General features: G+C 65.3%; 3 protein-coding genes across 3 annotated transcripts; all 3 read left to right on the top strand.

Moving 5' to 3' along the window:
• The first annotated feature begins 3290 nt into the window (after nucleotides 1-3290).
• On the top strand, nucleotides 3291-8647 carry SCRT2 (scratch family transcriptional repressor 2). Its single transcript, XM_040609789.1, has 2 exons — nucleotides 3291-3574; nucleotides 5902-8647. Exons 1-2 carry the CDS (start codon nucleotides 3451-3453, stop codon nucleotides 6606-6608), a joined length of 831 nt encoding a protein of 276 aa, XP_040465723.1. The 5' UTR covers nucleotides 3291-3450; the 3' UTR covers nucleotides 6609-8647.
• Nucleotides 8648-10134: 1487 nt separating this feature from the next.
• Nucleotides 10135-12115, top strand: SRXN1 (sulfiredoxin 1; the record flags this gene model as incomplete). Its single annotated transcript, XM_040608900.1, has 2 exons — nucleotides 10135-10515; nucleotides 10688-12115. Coding segments are annotated over 2 exons (585 nt in total), but the record flags the coding sequence as incomplete, so codon positions are not given.
• A 6159-nt stretch (nucleotides 12116-18274) lies between these two features.
• Nucleotides 18275-21195, top strand: TCF15 (transcription factor 15). Its single transcript, XM_040608791.1, has 2 exons — nucleotides 18275-18871; nucleotides 20745-21195. Exons 1-2 carry the CDS (start codon nucleotides 18395-18397, stop codon nucleotides 20817-20819), a joined length of 552 nt encoding a protein of 183 aa, XP_040464725.1. The 5' UTR covers nucleotides 18275-18394; the 3' UTR covers nucleotides 20820-21195.
• The last annotated feature ends 5185 nt before the right edge of the window (nucleotides 21196-26380 follow it).

The following is a 26380-nucleotide window of genomic DNA, read 5'->3' as shown; positions in this document are numbered from 1 at the left end:
TGCACCCCATCTCAGCCCTGCTGCACCCCAAGATGGGCAGCGCTGGAGGTGCAGAGCCGGAGAGGGGCCACAGCAGAGCCCCGCACCCAGGGCAGTGCTGAGCACAGTGCCAGTAGCAGGGTGGCGCAGGACCAGTGCCAGGGCTGTGCCACCTGGTATCCAACTGTGCCCCGGCCGTGCCAGACAGGGTGAGGGCCAGGTGGGCAGTGGGGCATGGTGGGCACGGTGGGTCAGGGGGCATTGGGGCATGGCGGGCATGATGGGGCAGGGGGCAGCGGCAGCCCTAGCCCAGGCCGGCACCCGTGCCCTGCACGCGCCTGCGCCCCTTCCCTGGGGCACGAGGCAGCCGGGCCTTTGTCCCCGGCCCTTTGTCTGGCAATCTGCTCCCAGAGCCGGCGGCAGCGCCAGACCCACGCCTGTCATGCCTCAAAGCCACGGGCTGAAACCACTTTGGGGCTCCGGCTGTGGCCCGGCCACCTTCGGGAAGGACGTGGCTGGAATAGCTAATGGCCAGCAGCCCCCCAAGCCAGCGACACTAGAGGGGTCCCACGACCAGGCAGTGAAGAAGGCAGGAGTGAGGGCAGTGGGCTGCCTCCTCTGGCATCACCAGGCATCCCCCCGGGCTCCTGGCTGACCCTACAGCACCACACAGCCAAGATCCGGCCCAGTGGGGGACAAGGGGCAGGAGGGGGGCTGAGGACCGGTGGGAGGTGTAGGGATGCTGCAAGGCGGCTTGTCTCATCGCAGGAGCACGATGCATCCCATAGCCCTTGTGGGGAGACTGGGAGCTGAAGCAGGGATGTGGCCCCTCTCCCCCTGCACCCCGAGAGGATGCTCCTGCCTTTGGCAGCCCACAGAGACCCTCACCCACCGGACACCCGCAGCCCCCTCCTCTCGGCAAGGAAACAATTGCCTCCGATGGGAATTATTTCCATACAGCTGCTCAGGGAGGCACAAACCCGGCCGCAGTGGAGGAGAAAGGCTGAGTCTTTCTTCTGGCGCTCCCCTCCCTCCTCCGCCACGGGGGGGGCAGGTTTGGGGGGGCCCAGCCGCTGCAGTCAGCAATATTAGCACAGCTCGGCAGGACTGATTGCAGGTTATTAACATACATTATCTCAGTCCCCTGCCTCTGAAAGGAGCCGGGTTCCTATTCCCCCTCTCCCAGCCCTCCCTCCCCCTGTCTTTTACACTTAATTACCTCCCTTATTACACCACAGCCTGGAGAGAGACAAAATCCCAGGGCAGCGGGCAGGCAGGCAGGCAGGCAGGCAGGCAGGCAGGCCCGACCCAACTAGGGCGTAAGTAATCGCCCGTTCTGCAAACGTGCCTTCCAGGAGAGAAATGGCACACGTGCGGATAAATAAATCAGGAAGCGGAGGCCAGGAGCCCGGTGTGCGGCGGGGGGACACTGGGAGCAGCCTGGCAGGCGACATCTCCCTAGGGCCGCAGCCCTCCGGGAGAGGTGACCTTGAACTTGGCACAGCCCTGACGTCAGGGCGGCGCTGCGGGGCCAGATGGGACTCGTGTTGCTGCCTGCGAGCCCTGGCTGAGCGCTGCGGGAGGAGGGAGGCGAGACCCCAGCCCATGTGGGGAGCAGCCCCAGGACCCCCACCCCTGGGAGCTGGCCTGATGGGGTGGGCTGCAGGGTGCCCTGGGCTGTGGGGTGCTGCGGGATGCCCTGGGGTCTAGGATGCTGTGGGATGGGGGATCTTGTGGGATGTGGGATGCTGTAGGTTCTGGGATGCTGTGGGCTGTGGGATCCTGTGTGATGGGATGTGGGATGCTGTGAGCTATGGAGTACTCAGGGCTGGGGGATACTGTGGGCTGTGGGATGCCCTGTGCTGTGGGATGCCCTGGGCTGTGGTATGCTGTGGATGCTGTGGGATTCTGTGAGATGCTGTGGGCTGTGGGATGCCCTGGGCTGTGGTATGCTTGGAATGCCCTGGGCTGTGGGATGCTGTGGATGCTGTGGGAGGCCATAGGGTACCACACAAAGCAGTGGGCAGGGGCCCACTGGCCTGATGTGATGCAGGGATGGCCCCAGCCCAGGCTCTGCGCACGACTGAAGCAGCAGACACAGCTGTGAGCAGGCAGGCCTAGGGTGCTGGCCACTGGGATGCTGCTTTTGGTCCCCAGGCCCAATGCCACATGCTCGGCCGAAAGGGTTGGTGCCTCCTGAGGCCAGGGGTGCCCAGGGCTGCCCTGCACCAGCCGTGCCAGCACTCTGCCTTGCGGTGATAGATGATGGACTGTCCTTAGTTAAGTGCTGCAACGCTCTCAGTATAGCACAGGGCTCAGGGGAGCAGGGCCCACTGCCAGCCAGGTGCCGGTGTCACCCGCCAGCCCCAAGCTGGCACAGCCCCAGGGAGAGCCAAGCACCAGGGCCACCGACTGCCTCAGGATCGGGGCCTCATCCTGCTCGGGGGAGGGCGGCGGTGGAGCATCAGCGAGGGGAGGCGGGGAAGTGGGGGCTCAGGCAGGGAACAATGCACCGCCACGAGCCCAGCTATTGTTGTGGGCTGTGAAGGTCACGGTGCTTCCCTGGGGACTGGGATGGGGATGGGGACACGGGACAGGGAGAGAAGGTGGGAACAGGGACAGGGAAGAGGAATGGGGAGGGGGAAAAGGACAGTGGCCAAGTATGGGGACAGGACAGAGGTGGGACAGGGATGAGGGCAAGGGAGAGGGAACAGGGATGGGGACAGAGAACAAGGGACAGGGAAAGCAGTCAGTGGAAAGGGACAGGGGACGGAGATGAGGACAGGGAAGGTGGGCGGGAATGGAGACAGGGCACAGGGATAGGAACAGGGAGCAAGGACAGGGAGAGGAGAAAGGGGCAAGAAACAGGGACAGGGACAGGGGTCAGGGATGGAGACAAGGGACAGGGCACAGGAATGGGGACAGGCACAGGGACGGGGATGGGGATCCCCGCCCCGCAGCCCGGTCCTTCACAGGCCCTGGGGGCTGGCAGCAGGGAGACAAAGGCGGTGGGAGGCAGTGGTGTGTCCCACCCCCCATCCCCGCGTGTCCCCATTGTCCGTGGCCGGGGTGGGGGAGACCCCGGGGGAGGGCCGGGGGACCCCACACTGCCGTGGTGCCGGGGGCACCCCGCGCTGCCGGCGGCTCGGGGGGCTCCGGGGGGGGGGCCGGGCGCGGCCGGGCGGAACGGCCCCCTCCCCCCCCGGGCGCCTGCCTTCCTCCCCCTCCTCCTCCTCTTCCTCCTCCCCTCCTCCTCCACCTCCTTCTCCTCCTCCTCCTCCTCGCCGCCCTGCTGCCTCCTGCCTGCCTCCCCGCCCCTCGCACTCGGCTCCCCGCGCCTCGCTGTCCGCACCGCCGGGGCCGGAGCGCAGCGCGGGGCCGGGCCGGGGCGCGGCGGGGGCCGGGGCCGGGGCCGGTGGCGGTGCCGGTACCGGAGCTGTCCAGTGCTGAGGGCGCCGGCCCGGCCCCGCCATGCCCCGCTCCTTCTTGGTGAAGAAGCTGAAGGCGGAGGCGTTCCCGGCCGCCGGGGCCCCCGCGCCCCCCTACGCCCCCCTGGAGCCCCCCTACGCGCTGCCCGGCCCCGCCGCCGGCGATGGTGAGTGCGGGGCCGGGGGCTCCGCGGGGACCGCCCCTCGCCGCTATTGTGTGTGCGCCCGGCGGGGCAGCGGGGGAGCCGCGGGGGTGGGACACGGGGACGGGGTGAGGGTCCCCGGCGTTGTGTCCCGCAGCCGGGCGGCGGGGGGCGGGGGGTGCAGCGGGGCGGCGGGGAGCGGGGGCGGAGGAGCATCCCTCCTCGCCTTGGCCTCTGCTCCGGGGCCAGCGGCCCCTGCCGAAGTTGGTCCTTGGGGAAACCTCCCCTGCGTGACAGCAGCAGACCCCGTGGGCAGCTTCCGCTGCCCCGGCCCCGCTCCCCCCGCGCCCAGGGTGCAGCGAGGCCGGCTCCTGCCCACGACAAGTTTTGGTGGGGAGGGGGCACGAAGCAGGCAGGGGGGGCCGGCGGGGGGAGCGGGAGCCTCGTCGTGTGCCTGCGGGTTTCATTGTTCGCAGCGGTGCCCCGAGCCCCCCTCCCGGGAGAGCGGGGGAGGGCCGTCCCCTCCCCGGGGCACGGGGAGCAGGTGGGGGAGAGGCGAGGGGCAGTCCCCACTGCGCCACACTGGGGGAGGTGGGAAGAGCTGGGCTGGGGGGGCTGGGGTCCCTGGAGCCCCATCCTGCCAGGGGACATGGGGGCAGACTCTGGGACCAGGCTCGGCAGAGACCCCCGACGGGGCGGCCCAGGGTCCTGCCCTAGAAAAGGAGGTCGGGGGTGGGGTGGGGGGTGTCTGTCCCAGGCCGTGGGCTGGCGGGTCCTGGCTCCTCGGGGACCGGGAGACTGAGCTGGATGCGGGAATGGGCCTGATCCAGCCACACACAAGCCAACATTGCTGCTGCGTTGCTTGTGCCCCCCTTTTCTACTGCTCGCTTCTCCCAAGCCTTTGGTAGGCTTTCTCTGCTGGGCACAGGGGTGCGAGGCCCATCGGGCACAGGGGTGCGAGGCCCGTCTGGCCCAGGGGGGTCCTCTGATTCCCCCCCGCACCATCAGGACCCAGGAGCCAGTGGGGGAGGGATGCGCTGCAGCTGGGCAGAAGCTGCCGACGCTGCTCTCCTGGAAATAACCTTGCTGCATGCTCAGAGGCAGCGTGAGAAATTGCTGAGCAGAGCGCTTTCTGCACAGCCCGCGCGACCGTGCTGTCAGCACGGCGCAGGGGGGATGGGGGGGGGCCCAGCCCTGCCCCCGCCACACAGCCCCCTCCCCAACGCAGGCATCCCCAGCCTCCATGGGACAAATGGCAGCAGCCGCTCACCCTGGGCAGGGAGGCCCATGGGCATGGGGGTGCATGGGTTTAGGGGATGCTCAGGCGCAGCTGGGTTGGGGTGTCCACGCTGCCCCACTGGTGTGCACGACTGAGCCTGGATGTGCCCTTGGCCCCCAACAGCCCCTGCTGTCACCAGCAACAGGGACATGTCCTCTGAAGCAGCTGGCAAGGGCCAGTGTGCACAAGGCAGGAGACCGCCGGGACCAGTTTGGGGGACCCGGGGTGGCAGCATGTCCCACAACATCTCTGACCCAGCAGGGAGAGGGCTGCGCTGCTCCTTCCGCGGTGACCTTCATATGCCAGCGTGGAGGGACAGGATGCCCACACAGCACCCACTCTGACCCGGGCCAGGAGTCCCTTACTTGGAGCTGAGCCATGGGCAGACCAATGTCACACAGGGGTGACACTACTGGAGCGGCACCCAAGCCCCACTCCGTGGCTGCAGGACTGTGGGTCCAGCTCCTTGGCAGGACCCCAGGGCCCCGGTGCTGCTGCTCTCCAGGTGCTGCCCCATCCCCGGGGAACAGCCCCTCCGGGGGACAGGAGGGAGGCGGGGGACCTTTCCCAGCCCCTTTGCTGCGGAAGGGAGACCTGGGGCAGCCTCTTCGCCCGCACCTCAGCCACCCCAGGTTTCGGGAGGCGAGGAGGTGGATGGAGCAGAGCTCATTACCGGCGCCTGCCCGGGTGAACAATGAGGCTCTCGGCACTGACAGCTGTCTGGCGGCTAATGGCCCCCAGGGACTGCCTGCAGCCGGGGCACCAGGGCAGCACCCGGGCAGGCACAGCTGGATGTGCCGCAGCCCCATCTACAGCTCTCACCCAGGGCAGCCTCGCCGGATGGGACCCATTCTGCCAGCAGATGTGGACAGGAGCTGGGGGAGACTCAGCCCCGGTGTGGACGAGGCAGCTCCAGTGCTCGGGGTAGACCCCAGGGCTCAGCACGGACAGGGACCAGTGCAGGGGGGACAGCTCTGGTTCTGCCTCAATGGGCATTTTTGGCTCATGGCTTCCCCTGTCCCCGGTGGGGCTGGCCAAGAGGGATGGTGACCCTGCTGTGTTGTCCCTGCAGGGTACCTCCAGCACTGCCTGGCACCAGCTGGCTACGACACTGACAAGAAGCAAGGTCTGCCACCACCACCACCAGACCCAGCCTACGCACCCAGCCATGAGGAGTACAGCGACCCCGAGAGCCCCCAGTCCAGCTTTTCTGCCCGCTACTTCAATGGGGAGGCGGCAGTGACGGACAGCTACTCCATGGATGCCTTCTTCATCACAGACGGGAGGTCACGCAGGCGCAGCGAGAGTCAGCGCCGTGGCAGCCACCGTCACTCCTGCCCCGAGTGTGGCAAGACCTACGCCACCTCCTCCAACCTCAGCCGGCACAAGCAGACCCACCGCAGCCTGGACAGCAAGATGGCGAGGAAATGCCCCACCTGCGGCAAGGCTTACGTCTCCATGCCTGCCCTGGCCATGCACGTCCTCACCCACAACCTCAAGCACAAGTGCGACGTGTGCGGCAAAGCCTTCAGCCGGCCCTGGCTGCTGCAGGGCCACATGCGCTCACACACCGGGGAAAAGCCCTTCGGCTGCTCCCACTGCGGGAAAGCCTTCGCCGACCGCTCCAACTTGCGTGCCCACATGCAGACCCACTCTGCCTTCAAGCACTACAAGTGCAAGCAATGTGAGAAGACCTTCGCCCTCAAGTCGTACCTCAACAAGCACTACGAGTCCGCCTGCTTCAAGGGCTCCGAACACAGCTGTGCAATAGGGAACTAGCCCCCCAGCCCCTTGTGGCGCATCCCCATCCTCATCCCCATCCCTGTCCCCATCCCCTTTCCTATCACCACCCCCATCCCAGTCCTAGTCCCTGTGCCAGCGCTCCTGCAGCTGCAGCCAGTTGGGTTGTGGCTGCACCGTGGCCAGAGGGAACATCCCCACAAACTCACTCCCCACCTGGGAGGAGGGTGCCCCAGTGCTCCCCAGGAAGGGCTGGATCTGGCCGGGCCCACAGCGGGACCCAGCTCCTTGCCCATGGGTTCCCAAGCCCCCACGCAGCCAGGCAGGTCTCTCTGCGGGGGACATGCCTGGGGACCTCTTCCAGACCCAGGAGAGACTTTCCTCCCCCAGTTCGTGACTTTCACCTCTATTTATTTAATTTATTACTATTATTTATTTAGAGCTGCTGCTTCTCCTCCCGGGGGATCCCAGGGGAGAAAAGACACTTCTGCTCCCCCCAGGAGCAAAACCTCACCCTGACCCTAACACTGATGGGACCATGGGCTGGTGCCACTGACGGCTCGGCGGGATTGACGGAGAGCACGGCTGACAGGAGGACAGGGCTGTCAGTCACCTTGGAGGCTGGGGTCCCACTGCCTGGGCCCTGGGGCACCCTGATACCCCCTGCCCTCACGGTCCCGTGGGACACAGCCCCATGCTCACCCTGGCATTGCAGCTCCACAGCCCACAGGAGTCGGGGGAAGAGCAAGGGGCTCCCAGCAGAGACCTGTGGGACACATCCCCCACCAGCTCCCAGTTTGGCCAGGCATGACTGGCCTCCGCCATGGTGATGGGCTGAGGAGCAGACCCCTGGGCAGTTGTAGTCCCCCGTGCTGTGCAAACGGCCAGGCTGGAAGCTGGGCTGGAGACCCAGCCCTGGGGCAGCAGCCAAGCCCCCAGCTGCCCCTCCACGTACCTCCAGCCTCTGCCTGGCCCCCTGCCTGGCCAGCTCCCGGCCCCCTAACCATCACCCCTGCCTGCGCTCAGGAGGAGGGGGTCAGTGTAGCCGTAAAGTTTGGGTGAGTCTATTTAAATGTTCTTATTTATATTATTTATAACTTATGCTTTTTACTATTTATTTGCCAAGATTGGCAGAGCCGTGCTAGCACTGGCTTGCAGGAAGTGGCAGCGCTGCAGCAGAGGCGCTGTGCCCAGGACACAGCCGTGGTGACATGGACAGGGACAGGACCCTGAGAGCAGACTGTGCAGCGGGCACAGAGGCAGGAGGGCACGAGCTGGCCCAGCAGCCCAGGCTCCGTGCCGTGCAAGCCTCCCCCAAAGGCAAAGCCCTTTTCCTTCGTCTTCCTCGCTGCCACAGGCTCCTGCTCTGCTCCCTGCCCTGCGCCAGCCCGGTGGGGACAAACCAGCCATTCTATGCAACCTCCTGGCGGAGCATCCCCGCACCGGCCCCGGAGCAAGCACCGTGCACACGGCATCCCGGAGCGGGGCCTGACCCATGCCTCCGCTTCCTACCTCGGGCTGCGAGCTGCCACGGCCCCATCACCCTGTGCCGGTCCCTGACACCGTTGGGGTTCAGCCCGTCACCCCATGGGGCTGCACTCGCATACCCCCACACCGTCTTCCTGCGCTGTCTTCCTCCCTACACCGTCTTCCTCCCGCCGCCTTGGTTTGCATTGCCACGGCCGCGGCTCATAGGCTCAATGCCTACCGGGGACATCCCTGTCACGGTCCTCGCTGCCGTGGTATGGTGGCCACGCACCTGCCCCCCCATGCAGGGGAAGAGCATCACGCCAGCCATGCAGGCACCCACCAGCGAGTATGCAGCAGTTCAGGCTTTCCCCGCGATGCCGGTGCCTTTCTGCGGCAGCACCGCGTCCCTTGGCCAGGTGGGCATGGAGCACCGCGCCTCTGCCCCTGTCTATACTGTAAATAGCAGATACTACAGCAATAATTTTCCGTGCATGATAGATTTTTTTCTGCCAGGTTTTGTACTCGCCAGCCCCCAGTAAGACAAGTCTACTGAGAACCGGCCGCCCGCAGTATTACTTGTAACGCAATTCAGGGATATAAAAGGGATTTCTGCCACTAACCATGTGTCTCGGGGGATTTGTACAGGGGTGTGGGGGGTGATGGCACACAAGCTGATGGTCTTTCTGTCCCATGGTGCCCTGTGCCTGCATCCAAGGGCATTCCTGGGTAGGAGCATTGCAGAGAAAACATCTACCCCCAGACCAAAGTGGGGAGATATCCCAGCAGCTGGTTGTGAGGGGGGCGGCTGATGCACCCAGAGCATCCAGCGCTGCCTGCTCTGCCTTGCCAGCAGCTGGTGGGCAGCAGCCAGACACTCTCCTGCCGAGGTGAGCAGTGGGTTTGCAATGCCACCCCGCTTGCAAAAGTGCCGGAGGTGCTGCGAGCAGCAGCAGAGCATTGACCTGGAAGTAAAGCACCGTGTAAAATCCCAGCAGTGTGGTGGGGAGCCCAGCGTGCAGCCTGGGGGTGCCCAGCGATGCTTATGCACCCCCAGCCTCACCCCCTGGGCCTGGCTGCCCCACACTGCAAGGATTTGGTGAGCAGATTTTATTTCAACTGCTGTCATGTTCACATCCACTCCCACCCACCCAGGCACATGCTGGGGGCAGTGGGAACAACTCAGCAGAGCCCTGGTTCCCAGGGGGCAGCCAGGCACTCCTGCCCCCACACTCCTCACTGCCTTTCTTCTGCACAGACGGGTGCCAAAGAGGGAGGGCAAATTATTTTCAGCCTCCAGCTCATCAGCAAAGCCCTCACTGAGCCCTGCACTCCCGGTGACATTGGTGCTGTCCCCCAGCTGAGAGCTCAATAATTCACCTACAAAGTTATCACTGGATTCATCCTGTAAAAATCTCATCCCAGAGCCTCACAAACCTGTCCCCAACCATCACCATCACCAACTCTCATACTGGGCAGTGAGTCACCCAGTGTGCCCCATCACACTGGCATGTTTCTGAGTCAGAGCTGGGGCTGGGGACCTACCATGTCCCCCAGGAGCCAGGGTGAGGGAATGGGAGCAGCCATTCACTGGCATCACAGTCCTGCTGGGGATCCAGGCTGCCCCAGCTGTGGCAGCCGATGGGGTGGGAGACCCAGTTCTTGCTGGGAGCCTCTCCACCATTTGGGACACTGGTCTGGAGAAATGACCTAGAAAGATCCAGACCTGGAGTGCCGCGGTGTCTGCCCAGCTGCAGAGTATCCATGCTTCCCTGCTCAGCTCTGGGGCTGTTTCATGCCTCCTCTTCCTCGCTGAGGACCCCGTGAGTACCAGCACAGCAGGGAGGGGGCTCTGGGGTTGGGGACCTGTTCCTGACACAACCAGGCAGGCAGGGGGCACATCCCAGCTCCCAGCTGAGATGCCACAGATGATCCTTGGTGCTCTGGCATGGCCAGGTGGGAGCAGAGACCCCCAGGCAGCCACCGGGGTGGGGAGCAGGACAGGGATCCCCAGCACCCCGAGCAGCCCCGGTGGGAGGCCCAGCCACTGCGTGCTGAGGGGTGTCCTGTGCGGACGAGGAGCTGAGGGCAGCCCTGACCGCAGCCTCGCCAGTGGAGAGGAGCAGGCAGCAGGCCAGCTGGTGTTGGCACCGGTCCCGGCAGCCTGTCCTGCCCCTTCACTGTGACTGTGCAAAACGGTGGGGCGGTGGCGATGACGATGGCGCTGGCCGGGACAGGAGGAAGCAGAGGGGCCCGGCTCGGTGCTGTGCTGCTCGAGGCGAAACGGCAGGCTGAGACGGGCAGGCAGGGGGAAGGACACGGCCAGCTCCTGGCTGCAGCCATGGCTGAGGCTGGGGACCAGAGCATCCACACGCAGCACATCTCAGCCGTGCACAATATTCCCATGCATGTCCTCATCCGGCCTATCCCTGCGGAGCTGGAGCCGGACAAGGTGCAGAGCCTCATGCAGACCCTGCAGGTGAGCATGGCCCCGCTCCCCCCAGGTGCTCGGGGCTGCCACCCCTGCACCAACCCCTGCCACCCTGGGGGCACTGCCAGGGAAGAAGCTCGCAGCAGCACCGAGGCCCTGGCACAGGCGGGTCGGGGGGTGCCAGGGCATGTGTTGCTCTCGGGGGTCTCTCCTTACCCAGGAGGAACCCGAGCGGGTGCCCCCCATCGACGTGCTCTGGATCAAGGGCAGCCAGGGTGGGGATTACTTCTACTCCTTCGGGGGCTGCCACCGCTTCGCCGCTCACAGGGCGCTCAACCGGGACACCATCCCCGCCAAGATCGTCCCCTCCACCCTCAGCGACCTCCGCACCTACCTGGGCTCCTCCACGCCGCACCTGCGCTAGCCCGGCCCTCCGGGGGCTGCACGGCCCCCCGCAAGCCCCCGCCCCCGCCTGTCCCCGAGCGCTGGGCTGGGGCTGAGCCGCGGGGCCCGTGAGCCTCCGGTGAGGATGGGGTCAGGGTCCCCCCCAGACCTGGGGGCTCTCCCTGCGGGGCTGGGGTCTCCCCGCGCCCCTCCGGCCGGGCCGGGGTCGGGGTCCCGCTGGCAGCGGGAGGAGCCCGGCGCGGGGGCGCGGCGGGGCCGGCAGGTGGCGCTATTGTGCCGCGCTGCGCCTTGGCGATCGGCCGCGGGGACCGGGACGGGGCGGACAGGGATGGACCGGGTCAGACCGGGATGGGACGGGATGGGACGAGATGGGATGGACTGGGACGAGACGGGACGGGACGGGATGGGATGGGACGGGATGGGATGGACTCTGATGGGCCGGGACAGACGGACAAGATGGGATGAACCACGATGGGATGGGACGGTATGAACTGGGGTGGGATGGGATGAACTGGGACAGGCCAGGACAGGATGAACCAGGACAGGACAGGATGGGATGGACTGGGATGGAATGGGATGAACTGGAATAGGGTGAACTGGGATGGGACGGGACAGGATAAACCAGGATGGGGCAAACCAGGATGGGGCAAACCAGGATGGGACAAACTGGGATGGGGAGGGCATGAACTGGGACGGGCTAAATGGGGGCATAGCTTAACCGGGAAGGCTGAACCGGGATGGAATGGGCTGAACTGTGGCATGGCTCATCTGGGAATGGCTGAACTGGGACAGGATGGGCTGAACCGGGATAGGATGAACTAGGATGGGATGAACTGGGACGGGACAGGGCAGGATGAGCTAAACCGGAGCACAGCTCAGCCAGGAATGGCTGAACCAGGACGGGCTGAACCGGGGCACACTGGAACTGGGCCAGGTCACAGCCCATCCAGGGCACAGCCGAACCAGGAAGGGCTACAGGCAAACCGGGACACAGGGGAATTGGGACAGAGGCGTACCAGGAGGAGGCACATCTGAACCAGGCACAACTGATCCTCAGGCCTCTCCCAGTGACTCTGGGCTCACCCTGTGCCCAGATCAGGAGGACCCTGAGCTATGCCTCCCCAAAACCACCTACCTCCATCCCTGGACACATCCTGTGGTCCCCCTCTCCATGAGGGACATCACTGAAATGGTGAGGGGGGGACACCTGCTGTGGCGCTTGGAATAAAGGCAATCAACCCCCCCACGGCTCTGGGGCCTGGTGCTGAGGGATGCTGGGGTCAGGGGTATGAAGTGGTATGGCATGGCACGGCATGGTGTGGAGGCCTGGCACCTGGGACAGGTGCTCTGTCAGGGGATGGATGCTCTGCAAAGGACCAGATGCTTTGCTGAGGGATCAATGTTCTGCAAGGGAATGGATGCTGTGCTGGGGACGATGCTCTGAGAGGGGATGAATGCTGTATTCAGTATGGATGCTGTACTGGGGGATGGATGCGTTGCTGGGGACGATGATCTGCCAGACCACACTGGCACGCAGCTGAAGTCAGGGTCAGCTCTGGCTTAGCTGTGGAAGATGTGCATCCCAGCACCATGCCGGAATGCTGTCATTTCTTCAAATGCCACATCTTCAACCTGTGTGCAGGCTGGAAAAATCGCCTGGAGCATCCCCCAGGCATCTCAGCATCCCTCTGAGCTGGGAACCTCCATCCAGGGAGCGGAAAGGCCACTGACTCACCCCACCACACTGTGAGTCAGCAGCAGGACTGGGACAGGAACCACAGTTGGATGCTTCTGCCCTCACTCTGCTCCCTTGGCCACGCTCCTCCCCAGATGATTCCTGTCTTCCCAGGGCAGAAAATGGGCTGGGGAGAGGGTCTGGGAGGAGGGCACGGACCCCTTGAGCGGTAGCTCTGCAGGGCAGCGTGCACGTTGGCCACTGGCAGTGCTGCCCACGGACAGGGCACGCTTGCAGCTGCCTGCCAGCACAGTGTTTCCGCAGAGGTCACTGGGGAGGAAGGGCAGGGTGGGCTGGGGGCTGCTGTGCCGGAGGGTGACTGTGGCGGCCGAGCTGCATGTGCCGCATCAAAGCTGCTCTGTGCCGGGAGGAAGCCCTGCAAGTGTTCACGGAGAGAGCAGCCCTGGCCTATGGCTCCCTGATGGGCCATAAATTTCTCTGAAGAATTGTGGCGTGCTAAAAAGTTTCCTCTTGTTAGAGAGCCAGGAGGGGGGAAAAGGAGGAGGTGGCAGCTCCTGCAGCAGCACGGGACATCGCCAGGGCGCCCTCAGATGGGTGCCCCATGGCAGGCACTGGGTTTTGCCCAGGCCCTGGGCTGTGTCCCCAGTGCTGGGCATCTCCTACGGGCTGTGCTCACCCCCCTCTCTCTGGGTCTGTGCCCCTTACAAAGGGAGCTGGATGTCAGGCAGCTCAGCAGAGCTGGGACCCCACGAGTGGGAATGAACCAAGGCTGCCTGGATCCTGCAACCCTCTTCCTGCACCCCACAGGGGCTTTCTCCAGCTGAGAGACCCTCTGCAGGATCCACTCTTTCAGCTTCCCATCCCCTGCAAACAGTACCAGAACATCCGTGCCAGCCCTGTGGATGCCCTGTGACACTGCTCCCAGGGCTTGGGGGCACAGGCTGGGAGCCAAAACCAGCCACTGTGTCCGTGGGGCTGTGTCAGCATCTCCAGGGCTGACGGCACATCCCAGGGGCTGGCACAGTGCGGGCAGCGTGACCTGGTCCCCAGTTGGTGCTGCCGGTGCCACAACCCACTGGCTGGCACAGGAGCTGGTCTTGCCAGAGCCAGCCATCCCTGCATCGGCCTCGTCCGGCCATGTCCCTCCACCTGTCCCCCTTCCCTCTGCCTGACCCGCAGGGTCTCTAGTGTCGCCGGCTGACAGCCGATCCCGGCTGCCTCCAATCCATTCGTTCCAGGGCAGGAACAAAGGCGCTTTGTGGGCTCCCCCCAGCCTGGGCTGGGCCACGGGGGGGTCCCAGCTCCGGAACTGGGACAGACTTCCCCGCGTGACAGGCGTGTAATGCCTTCCAGACCAGCAGCCCCGGCCTGCAGGTACAGCCTGGCTGGCGGAGGGGGCCCGGGGCTCCCCACACTGCCCTGGGGACCCCTGCCACAGCCCCGACCCCCGGGGTCAGGCTGGGACCTGTCCAAGGGCAGGGGCTGCCCTGGTGGGGAAATGCTCCTGCTCCCCAAAAGGTTTCACAACACCCTGTCCCCTTCAGCCCATTTTGCAGTGCCTCCCCAACCAGGGGGCTCCCAGGTTTGCCAGTCCTGGTCTCCCCATGTGGGTAAGTAGGAACAGCTGCCCCTCAGGCCTCGGCTGGTCTCAGAGCCGGGTGCGAAGCGGCTGGACTTGGATGCTGCACACACCCGGCTGGCCGGGGCAGAGCGCCCTGAGCTCACCTTCAACCGGGCAGCTCCGCAGGGCTGCAGCCTTGCTGGCCTGAACTGCCCCAATACTGGGGAGCCACGGGCAGAGGGGCCAGTCCCAGACGTCCCCCTGTGCTGGGGGGCTGGTCTGGGGCTGTGGGTGAGCAGGGCCAGGCAACACCCTCAGGGGTCTCAGTAGGATGGAACTGGATGGATGGGATGGGATGGGATGGGATGGGATGGGATGGGATGGGATGGGTTGGGATGGGGTGGGATGGGATGGGATGGGATGGGATGGGATGGGATGGGATGGGATGGGATGGGATGGGATGGGATGGGATGGGATGAGATGGGATGGGATGGGAAGGGATGGGATGGGATGGGACAGGTCAGTCCAGAGCTGCTTCGCTGGGGCTCTGCAGGGTCAGGCCTGGTGTCCTGGCAGGCACATGTGCCGGCGTTACCGCCGGTCTGGAATCCATTTGCCTCGCCGGCAGCAGTGTTTTCCCAGCAGGGCTGGAGCAGCCCCGCGGGGCTGGGGGCAGCCCCGGCCCCCTGGCCCATCTGCTCTCTGTTTATTTTCTTACACTTAAGTATCACCTCGCAGATAAACACTCCCTGGAGTGCGGGGCAGGGGGCATTTACCCCGCAGCAGAGGTAGGACCAACACCCCAACTCTAGGGATGCTCCCCAGGGCAGCCTGCACCCAGGGGGTGCCTAGTGAGTTGGGCTGGCGTCACCTGCAACCCCATGCTCAGGAAACGTCCCCTCCATGCCACATGTCCCATGCTGGGTCCCAGATGCCCCAGGCCCACCATCCATGCCTGACCCACCACCTGGTGCTGCTTTCCCAGTGCCCAGGGCTGTGCAGCACAGTGCCGCTGTGCTGGGACAGCAGCCCTTGGCTTGGTGACTGGTTGGTTTGGCCAGATCAGCTGGGAAAACCGTGATGCCAAACACAACCATGCCCTGACACCCACTTAGGTCAGCCATGTGGTGCAGCACCAGCCGGAGGTTTGCGGTGCCACAGCCCCCCAGCTGCACTTCGTGCCACTTGGCTGAGTCAGACCTGAGGCACTCAGTGTTGGGGGGAACAAGGGGGTCTGGGCACAGGGACACACGTCCTGTCCCACGCGCCTGCCGGGCAGCACAGGAAAACCGGGCTGCTGCCGCGCGTCCTCCCACCCCAGCGGCAGCAGCATCCGCAGGCAGCTGGCAGCCGGACAGGCAGGGAGCCGGCAGCATTCCCTGCTTCCCGTGGCTCCTGTTGCTCTCCTGGCCGGGACTTGTGGCTCCTTCTGTCTGTCCATCCGCCCGTGTGCAGGGCCTGGCAGGGCGGTGGTCTCACACACACATGTGCCAGCCTGGGGGCTCTCTGCAGCAGGAGGTGCTGGCACTCGGGGTGTACATGGCACCCTGCGTGCACAGACGTGCTGAATGCACCAGCACACACATGCACATGCACACACATGTGCAACTGCATAGACACATGTGCACACACCTATACTCACCTACATCCACACACACGTGCCCATACATGCATGGATGCACATAAATGTGCACAGCTGCACATCCATGCACATAGCTTGCATGTATATATGTGCACACACATGTGCTGCCCCTCACCCCACACTGAGCCATCTCCAATGCCTGCTGCTCCTTCCCTGCCTGTGCCCCCATGTGTCCCGTCCTCTGCAGCAGCAGCACAGGCCACCAGCACCCCACATGTGGCTGTGCCCCACAGAAATTCCCGAGGGCAGCTCGGTTGGGCTGGGGGACCAGGCTCTCCCCCTCAGCCTGTCCCTGTCAGCTGGTGGCCATGTGTGGGGCAGCCACAGCTGAGTACACAGCCCCTGCCATCCGTCTTGCTGCCTGTCAGGGCTGGGGGCTGCTGTGGCCCCCCAGCCACAGCCCAGAGGGGTGGCAGGGCGAGAGTGGGGCAAGAGCAGAAGCTCCCCTCTCTGTGCAGGCACCTGCCTGCTCCCTGCCTGCCGTGTCAAGGGCTTGCCCACCCCCAGCTCTGCCCCAGGCACTGCTTGCCCCCCCCCCCCCCCCCCCAGGGGTAGAAACAGCCCCTGGTCTGTGCCCAGGCAGGGGCTATCGCCAGGAACAGGAGAGGGTCGGGGTCCCTCTTGGGGACTGATGCACAGGGAGGGGTGGCAGGGAACAGAGCCAGCAAGGGACATGTCCCCATGACAGCACAGACACCCGGGACAGCTCTGCCCGCCCCCAGACCCAGCAGGACCTCCAACCCCCAGAACGACACTCTCCCTCCCGCTGTGTGATTTACAGGCTCTGCACAGCAGACAAATGGCAAAGGAAAACAGGGCAGGGGGGTCCCTTGGGCAAGGGGCTGCCTGTGCCCTGCGGGGGAGAGAGGGGCCGTTTGCTCACAGCCAGCAGGATGGGTGGGCAGCGAACTAGTGCTGGTGCTGGCGCTAGGCAGCACAGCAGCCCCTGCCACAGTCCCAGCAGCACACACCGGGACAACCCCAGTGGGGGAACTCACTGGCTCAGCCAGTGTCCAGTGTCACAGCCATGGGGTTTTGGCCATGGTGACGTGGTGACATGGTGCCACCCCATCCCATATTCCCCAGGCTCCCCTGTCGACCACCTCACTCTGGGGTTTGCAACATGCCTACTGTGTCCCTTGGCCACCATTGGAGCACCCAGCAAGCCCTGTCGCTGGCTCTTTTTGCTTCATTAATGGAGGTTTTCCCCAGCGTCCCCCTCCGGCTGCGGGGCTGCCGGCCAGACAGGGGCAGCAGCTGGCACGGGTTGGCACCGCGGGGCCAAGTCCTCAGCAGCCAGGTCCTGCCCTCCCGTTTGCCTTTGCCACTTGACCTGCCGTGCCTGCAGCATCGCCGAGCTGCCAAGTTCCGCTGGGCTCAGCCACGGGCCGGGAGGGAAGGCAGCAGGGAGCCTCCTACCTGCCTGGCTCAGCTGCCCGTCCCCCTGCCTGCTCTCGGGGTGCTGGGCTTAGGGCCGGGGGGTGAAGGCAGAGCAGGACCCACACAGATCTCCCCAGCAAGGAAGAGCAGAGGGTGGCCATTGCCTGTGGTATCGGGTGCCCAGGAAGGACTGGGAGCCAGCCACGGGCTGGGGGGACACCTGGACCCTCCCCGGGACACCAGCAGCTGCCACTGCTGCCAGCTCAGCTCTCCCCTTGCAGGAAAAGACTCCGTGTTTCCACTACCGGTGCACACCTTCCTCCCAGGCAGGAGGAAACGCTCCTGGCTGCCTGGCAGCGCTGCCTGCAACGCTGCCCGTGCTCCTGACCATGTCCCCCTGTACACTCCTGTGGTGGGCATGCAGGGTGCCAGGCCCTGGGGACAGAGGGATGAGGGGCATGGAGCATCCCTGTGGTGCTGCCTGCCCTCACTGCTCCCTGCCTGCCCCGGGCATCCTCCCGGGCACAGCCCCAGTCCCAGTGGGACATGGTGGGATGTCAGGAACAGCATGTCACCCATTGCCATCCCCACCGACAAACACCCCAGGGACCACAACAGTGCCACATAGTCCTGGGTACCTGCCCCATCCCCGGCCCCACACCCCATGTTTTCCCTGGGCTGCCCTGTGTGGGACCCAGGGCTGGCAGGGGACAGCTGGGCAGGGGCTGGGGACATGCTGCCCATGGGCTGGCACTGTGTGTGGCATTGCCCTGCAGGCACCACAGACTGGGGGCTGCAGTACAGGGAGCACTCAGCATGCAGTGACCCTGGCAATGTCTGTGGCACTGCCGGGGTCCGGCAGCACCAAGGGCACAGCCTGGAGCCCGGCCCTGGGTGCAAGGTGCCTGCGGCCAGGCTGGCGTGCCGGAGCAGGGCCAGGCCCATGGCCAGAGCCAGCGGCGGTTCCCGCAGGCTGGGCGAGGACGCTGGACGCTGGACGCTGGACGCTGGCCGGCAGCTGGAGGGGCCGGCTGGGGGTGGGCTCCGGCGCCAGCCCCTCCCCGGCCATATAAATTCTGATTCCCCCCACAGACAGTCGTCCCAGCCCTGCTGTGCCGCTGGAGCGGAGCAGCAGCGGGAAGACGTCCGGAGCCGGCCATCACAGCCGTGCCGGCGGGGGAAGGCTCCCCGCAGCCCGGGGGGTCCCCCCAGCAGGGCCGGGGGCACGGGTGGGCACCCCGCCATGGCCTTCACCATGCTGCGTCCCGTGGCTGCCCGCGTGCTCTACCCCGACATCAGCATCCTCTCGGAGGACGAGGAGAACCGGAGCGAGAGCGACACGTCGGACCAGTCGTTCGGCTGCTGCGAGGGCACCGAGGCTCGCCGCAAGCTGCCGCGGAAACCGGGCCCGATGGTGATGGTGAAGCAGAGGCAGGCGGCCAACGCACGGGAGCGGGACCGGACCCAGAGCGTCAACACGGCTTTCACTGCCCTGCGGACCCTCATCCCAACTGAGCCGGTGGATCGGAAGCTGTCCAAGATCGAGACCCTCCGCCTGGCCTCCAGCTACATCTCCCACCTGGCCAACGTGCTGCTTCTGGGCGAGGGCTGCGAGGACGGGCAGCCCTGTTTCAGTGCTATCTACGGGGCCAAGGGCGACCTGGACAGCAAGCAGCCCCGCAGCATCTGCACCTTCTGCCTCAGCAACCAGCGGAAAGGGGTGAGCGGTGGGGCAGGGGTCCCTGGGCTGAGCGGGGCAGGAGGCTCAGCATGTCCCCAAGGGATGGGGGGCGGCAGTCCCTGCCTGGGCTGAGTGGGGCAGGAGGCTCAGCACGTCTTGGTGAGAACAGCAGGCTCTGGCTCCAGCTCCCGCTGGAGGTTTTGGCTGTTCTCGGCCAAATCCTGCTCGTAGCCACACGCCCACAGCTCCTGCTCGCGTCAGAGGGCCGGGCTGCTCCCCCACGTCCATCCGGGCTGAGAGGTCTCAGGAGGTTAAAGAGTCACCCCAGTGCCGGGGGCACTTGGCTACCCGGCGACAGGGAGCTCAGAGCTCAGAGGCTGACCCTGTCCCTGTCCCCAGCCCTGCCAGGCTCCCGGGGCACTGCAGCAAGGCTGCCCCAGGCAGCTCCCTGATGCGATGGAGACAGGCAGGGTGCAGCCCACACCCCACATGGGTGGGCTGGGCAGGGGTCCCCACCCAGCAGCCCCACACAGGGTCTGCCAGAAGCACCAGCACGGCTCCTACGCGGGCCAGGGGGCTGAGATGGGCCATTCATGGCAGCACGGCACCGCTGCCCTGCCCAGCTGACCCCCCCAGCACCCTGTGACTCAAAGGTGTGAGCTTGTCCCGCTGCCCAAGCCAGGGTCCTGGGTGCCCCTGCCCCAGTGTGGGCTGTGCAGGGTGAGGGGCTGGCAGCTCCCTGGCTCCGTGGGCATCCCTTGGTAGGGCAGTGAGCAGGGGTTCCACAAGACCCCCAAGCTGTCCCACGTGCCATCCCAAGCAACATGGCCATGGGGCTCACTCCGGCCCTTGGGGCTCTTTTGGTTTCTGCTGCTCCATTTTTAGTTGCTGCTCCTGCTCCCGTGCCTGCCCCCCCCTCGCAGTGGCTGGACTCTACAGCCTCCTCAGCCTTCCTGGTGGGACCTCCAGCCCCAGCTCTTGGCATGGCTGGCCCCAGCTGGGACCCTCCGGCTGGGGTAGAGCTGTGTCCCTGTGCTGCTCCCCAGGGCTGGAGCTGGGGGTCTGGCGTGGTGCTGGGTCCCTGTCAGGGGACCCTGTGGAGGTACAAGAGCCAGGGAGCTCCTGTTGCACCCAGGACCCTGGGGGCAGTGGCAGGAGCTGGGCTGGCACCTAGCTCTGCATCTCCTGGCTCTGGGGCTGGGCTGGAAAGGCGCTTTACTGGACTGGGCTGGGCTGGAAATGGACTGGACTGGGCTGGAAATGGGCTGTACTGGGTTGGAAATAGGCTGGGCTGGGCTGGGCTGGGCTAGGCTAGAAATGGGCTGTACTGGGCCATGCTGGGCTGTGCTAGGCTGGAAGTGGGCTGAGCTGGAACTGGGGTGTGCTGGGCTCTGCTGAGCCATGCTGGGTTATACTAGGCCATTCTGGGCTAGACCTGGGCCATGCTGGTCTGCATTGGGTTATACTGGGCAGTACTACTCGGAAGTTGTGCTGATGCACTGGGAGGTTGGGATGAGCCTCCTCACCTCCAGTGGGGCCGTGGGTCTGTCCAGGGCTATGGGTCTGTCCTGAGGTGGCACCAGCCCCCAGCCACAGGTCAGTCACAGTGGCACTGAGCAGCCAAGGGGGCTGTGTCCCTGCAGGTGAAAGAGCCACAGAGACTCACCTTGGGGGTCTCACCGCAGCACCCACACCCCAGCCACCTACCCAGCCACTCTCCAGGCACAGCCCCATATGTCTGTCCATCCTGAGCAGCACTGAGCTGCCCCAGGACCATGGCACTGGCCATTTCAGAGCAAATTCTCCATGCAGAGCCAACACAGGGTGGACAGCGTGGTGGCGGGCAGAAGTGGGGCACCCCCCAGCTGGGACCCGCTCCGGTGCCTGCAGCTCTCCCCTCCTCTCTCTGCAGGGTGGCCGGAGGGACCTCGGGGGCAACTGCCTGAAGGTGCGGGGAGTGACCCCCCTGCGAGTGTCACGGAGATGAGCCGGGGACCAGCAGCACCCGCCTGAGACAGCGGCAGAACCGGCCAGACCCCACGCACGCACGCCAGCCCCAGAGACCAGATCGGGGAGGGAGGGAGCTGCCCGCCCGAGGCGACGGCAGCTGAGCCCAGGGCCGAGGGCTGGCACCACACCGACACCGGCCCCGGAGCTGGCAGCGGGGTGGGAGGACGCTCCCATGGCCCAGGCTGCCCGTGCGGGGCAGGGCCGGGGAGGGGGGTCCCCGCGCCCCGGGGCTGGACTGGAAGGGGCCCGTGTGCGGCCGGCATTGAGGCGCTCCGGCGGGGGACGGTGTCGTGGCCCCGCAGGCACTGGTGGTGCACATGCAGCCGCTTGGAAAATAAATCTTATTTTTCTGATGGGCCGGTGCCTGCCTGCTGCCCTGGTGTGGGGCAAAGTGGGGGGCACATGGGGTCCCCAGGATGTCCCCAGCTCCCCAACCCTGCACCCACCGCTTCTCTGTACCCCCAGAGCCAGTGCGACCATTCCAGCTCTCTCCGTGGACACACCCGTGGGCCCCAGTGGGATCCACGTGGGGTGAGATCCCCAGGCACACACTGTCCCCATGTCCCCAGGCCCCGCCAACAGCTTTGGCCCTCAAGGGCCATGGGACCCCCAGTGCGGTCAGCACTGTGTTGTGCCACGGGATGGGGACAGCACTGCCAGCCCCGTGCCACAGCCACAAGCACCTGGGCGGTGGGTCGGGGTTGGTGGCTCTGCTTCTGTGCCTTCCCCTCCGCCCGGTACATTACTGTCGCGACTGCCACCACCGTCATGACCACCACCGCCGCCACGATGGCCATGCACGGTGGGGCTGCGGGCAGCAGCACCTGTGCAGGGTCAGGTGGGGACGTGGGGGGTTCCCAGGCCGCGCTCCCCCCGGGACCCTGCTCGGGGGGGCCGGGCTGGGCTGGGCGGCGGGGAGTGCTGAGCCTGGGAAAGGTGCCGTGCCGGGTCCCGCAGCTCCCAGGGGCCAGCGTGTCCCACAGAGCAGAGACAGCTGCGGATGGGGCGGCTGGGGGCTCCCAGGGCAGCCCCCCAAGGACTGTGGGGCTGGACCTGCTCCATCTCTCCAGGGCGCTGCAGCCAGCAGAGAGCAGGGGAAACACCCTGGGGGTCCCACAGGAGTCTCCCCCAGCCCAGCTCAGGGAGGCAGCGAAGCAGGAGCCCACCGGCACCTTTCGGCCCCTGCTCAGCCGAGGTGAGCCTGCCCCGGGCTCCCTCCCCCCGGGGTTGATTTATGGAGCTGACAGCGCAGCGCAGCTGTGAGAGCTGGTCCCAGGCAGGGACCGGGGTGGGTGGGAGAGGTTTGTTCTCAGCGTGGCTAATGTGTCCCAGACCCCAATAAACAGCCGTGAGATTCTCCAAACAGCCCAGGACACAGAATCCCTGCCCCCGGGTTTATCGGGGGGCAGGGGCAGTGGAGGAGGGGGCTGCGCTGTGCAAACAGCCCAACCCGCACATGAAAGGGGACCATCCCCTTGAAGCAGCGGCTCCAGAGCCCCAGGGGAGCCAGAGAGGGCTGGTGGTCCCAGTGCTGGGGGCACAGCAGGTACCAGCACTGAGTGCACGGGTCCCAGTGTGTCCCAGGGCTGAGCATGAGCGTCCCAGCATGTCCCAGTGCCAGTAACTAAATTCCAGCAAGCATCATAAACACCATGGGTCCCAGTAAGTCCCAGTGCAGAAGCTGTGCACCCAGTATGTCCCAGTGCCAGGGACTAGAGCCACAGCAAGACCCAGTGTAAAGTCCATGGACTCCAGTGTGTCCCAGTGCCAGGGACTAGGGCCCCAACAAGCTCCAGTGTAACAGCCATAGGTCCCACTATGTCCTAGCACCACAGCTGTGTACTCAGTAAGTGCCAGTGCTGGGACTGCACACCCAGTAAGTCCCAGTGCCAGAGCTGTGCACCCAGTAAGATCCAGCGCTGGGGTTGTGCACTCAGTAAGTTCCAGTACCGGGGTTGTAGAATCCAGCATATCCCAGTGCTGGGGCTGTGGATCCCAGCATGTCCCAGCACTAGGGCCATGGGTCCCAGCACGTCCCAGTGGCAAGGCCATGGGTCCCACCATGTGCCGGTGCCAAGCCCACGGGTCCCAGTACATTCCACCCCTCCCAGCACCACAAGAGGGAAACGGTGACTCAGAGGCGCTGGAGCCTGCTGGGCTGGTGGGAGCCGGGTGCCCCTTTGCCCCGTGTGGGGCAAGCGTCGCGGCCACCACAGCCCGTCGCCCACGGATGCTGCTGGCTCGCTGGCTGCCGCAGCCCCACGCTGAGCCCAGCCGCACCGCCTCTCTCGTGCTCCCCTCCCATCCTCTCCCCTTCCTGCACGCGGACACCCTTGGAAAGGCTCTTGGCCGCTTTCTCTGAGACAGGAAGGTGTCCCCGAGTCTCAGGAAGGAAAAACACTCAGTGCTGAACCCACAAAGACCGTCTCCGAGGGGCCGGGGCTGGAGAGGCTCCAGGCCTGACATCACCTGGGAACTGGAACCAGAACCGCAGCTGCACTCCGCGCCTGGTATTTTTTTCTTTAACTTGTGTTTTTAAACTTTCTTTTTATAGATTTTTTTTTTTCCCCTTTCCCTTCTCCATTCCCCTCCCAAATATTTCAGCCTCTCGGCAGGCTGGCCAGCAAGGCTGGAATGCAGCAGGGCTGCACCCGTGAGCGGAGCCCGGTGGTGCTGAGCTGCTGTGCCGGTGGGAGAGCTGAGCCATGGGCTGGCTGGGCAGGAGCTGCCGAAGCCACGGGCAGGGGGCTTAGGCAGGGGCTTGCTCCCCAGTGATGGGGGGCCAGGACCCTATAGCCCCCAGTGCTGCTGTGGAGAGGGATCTATGGCCACACAGGGACCTAGGAGGGTCTATTTGATTATGGGGACGTGAGGGCAGAGGGCAGAGGGGTCCAGCAGAGCCTGTGTTCGGTGGGCAGCGCTGCTCTCCCGACCCACAGCCCCCAGGATGGGGCAGTGGAGTTAAGCCGTGCCTGAGCCTGTGCCAGCAGGGGGTGGGGGACACGAAGGCAGATTTCAGCCCCACAACCCAGACTTCCTCATGCCTTGTCCTTTAGCAACACCTTTGGGTGCTGCCTGGCACCCCCAGGCTCCTCCCAGAGCAGAGGGTCAGGACAAATACCCCAACGTGTCCTGCAGTGGCACTGGAGCAAAGCTCAGCCACGTGCTGCCCAGGGAACCCTCCCTGTTGCAGGGACCACAACAGTCGACTGAGCATCCCAGGTTATCCCCGGCCCTGACGGACCTGGGGGCGAAGGATTGTGAAGTGACCCACAAGGTCTAGATGGCAGCGGCGTGTGGACAGGGGGACAAGGCTCTGCTGCCCAGAGGAGGGGGGAGGACCAGGGAGGAGTGGGCATCCAGGGCTGGTATGGGAGAGGGTGTATGGGATGCGATGGGATAAGATGAGACAGGATGGGATGGGACAAGATGGGACGGGACAGGACGGGATGGGATGGGATGGGATGGGATGGGATGGGATGGGATGGGACGGGACGGGATGGGACGGGACGGGACGGGACGGGACGGGACGGGACGGGACGGGATGGGATGGGATGGGATGGGATGGGATGGGATGGGGTGGGATGGGGTGGGACGGGACGAGAAGGGACAGGACAGTCTGAGATGGGATGGGATGGGACAGGACAAGATGGGATGAGATGGGACAGGATGGGATGGGTTGGGATGGGGTCAGTGTGATGGCCCCCAGGCTGGGGTGCCAGGTAGTCCCTGCCTCCCTGTGCCAATAGACACAGACTGTACTGACCCTCCCTGGGGAAGAAACAAGGCAAAGGGTCTGCTTGAGACCCCCAGGACATCCATCAGCTCCTCACCACCCTACCAGGGCCAGTGGTGGCCCTGCAGCCTCGCACCATCCCCAAGAGATGCACAACCCCAGTGCCCCGAGGTCCATGTCCCAAGGGGCGCAGGGGACACAGGTGCAGGGCTGCCAGCCCCTGGCACAACTGCCCACCATGTCCCCCCATGTACCAGACCCCTCGGAGATGTTCACCCCACCGGGACCCTGTGCCGGCTGCGGTCCCTGGGGACGAGGTCCCTGCCAGCAGGGACAGGGTGTGAAGCCGCGGTGCGGGGTGAACACCAGGTTAATCTCCTGCTGGAGCTTCCCTCTGCAAACAATAAGACAATGCCCGGCCGGGGCCGCCTGCGTAACCAGCAGCGCGGAGGGGAAGTTGTAATATTTGGATTTAGCACTCAGTAAATTAAGGAAGAAAAAGGAAAAAACGCTGGGGGTAATCAGAGTGGGGCTGGCCTGGTGCCCTGCCCCATGGCCAGTGGCCCCGGGGGGGCTCAGCCCAGCCTGGGGACGGCAGTGCCAGCATCCCGGAGAGCCAGCACAGCTGTGCATGGATGGGAGAGGGAGATGTCCCCACTGTGGGGACACACAGCCTGGAGGGTCGAGGGCCGGGTGCTCAGCAGAGCTGTGGGCAGTGCTCATGGCAAACATGGCATCTCCTGCATCACCAGAAAAGGGATCTGGGCCAGGAGTTTATTTTAATCCAGACCTGCTCACACTCCTGGGAAATAAAATCTTGTTTCTGCAGCTGGGGTGGCTGGTCAGGAAAGGGCCCCGGGAGGGACAGTCACTGCCAGCTGACAGCAGGGGGGGGGCAGGAGGTGACAAGTGAGGAGGCTTCCCCAGGGTGCCTGCACGGTGCAAGGGGCCCCTCTGAGCGGGTCCAGGGGGCTGCGGGCATCGCATCTCCCAGGAGCAACAGGAATTAGCACCGAGGAAGGTGTGTCTGGGGAGCTGTGCCCCGTCCTGCCACAGCACAGCCCCTTCCCCAGCACCAGCCCTGCAGGGGTGCTGGCCCCCTGGGCTGCTGCACCAGGGGCTCCCAGCAGCACCATGGGGCTCGCACCACCTGGCCCAACAGGCACCGTTGGTGGAGATGGGGCTGTCACTGGGGGCCAGGGAAGGGCCATGCTGCTTGTCACCCCTGTGGGTGCCTGGGGCAGGGACAGCTCTGCAGGGCCAGGCTTAACCCCTCCGAAACATGGTAGGGGTCCCAGCTGCCTTCCCATCTGCCAGCAACCCTGCTCCCTGCTAGGGCACACCACTGCCTGCCCTGGCCCCACTGGGGTGAGCAGGGCAGGGGGCATGTGGGGAGCCCCAGGGTGCTGGCTGGGGGTGCGGGGTCTGCACCAGGGGCTTGGGAGGTCTCCATCCCACTTTGTGTGCCCTGGGCAGAGGCCTCCCCTCGTTTGGGGACCCCAGTGTAGGGGTCTGGTGCAGAGCTGGCAGAAGGGCTGGGACAGGTGGGGGAGAGGTGACTAGTGGGCAGCAGCAGGCAGCCGCGGGCAGCGGCACGGGAAGGCCTTCGGCACGCAGCCCTGTGCTGGGAGCCCATTTCCCCACAACAGGGGCCGTTATCAGCAGTGAATACTCAGAGTGGTCCCAGGAGGGACCTCCAGCCCTTCCCCTCCACCTACCCCACCACTCTCCTGCTCCAGCCCACGTCAATGCAGTCGCGAAGGTGTCGGAACAATCGCCTGACAAAGCGCTATTTTTAGGGG

This window comes from Falco naumanni, chromosome 10 (assembly GCF_017639655.2).
Source record: "Falco naumanni isolate bFalNau1 chromosome 10, bFalNau1.pat, whole genome shotgun sequence".
Taxonomy (NCBI): domain Eukaryota; kingdom Metazoa; phylum Chordata; class Aves; order Falconiformes; family Falconidae; genus Falco; species Falco naumanni.
The sequence above is the reverse complement of the archived record's forward strand: the minus strand, read 5'-3'. Positions and strand labels throughout refer to the sequence as shown.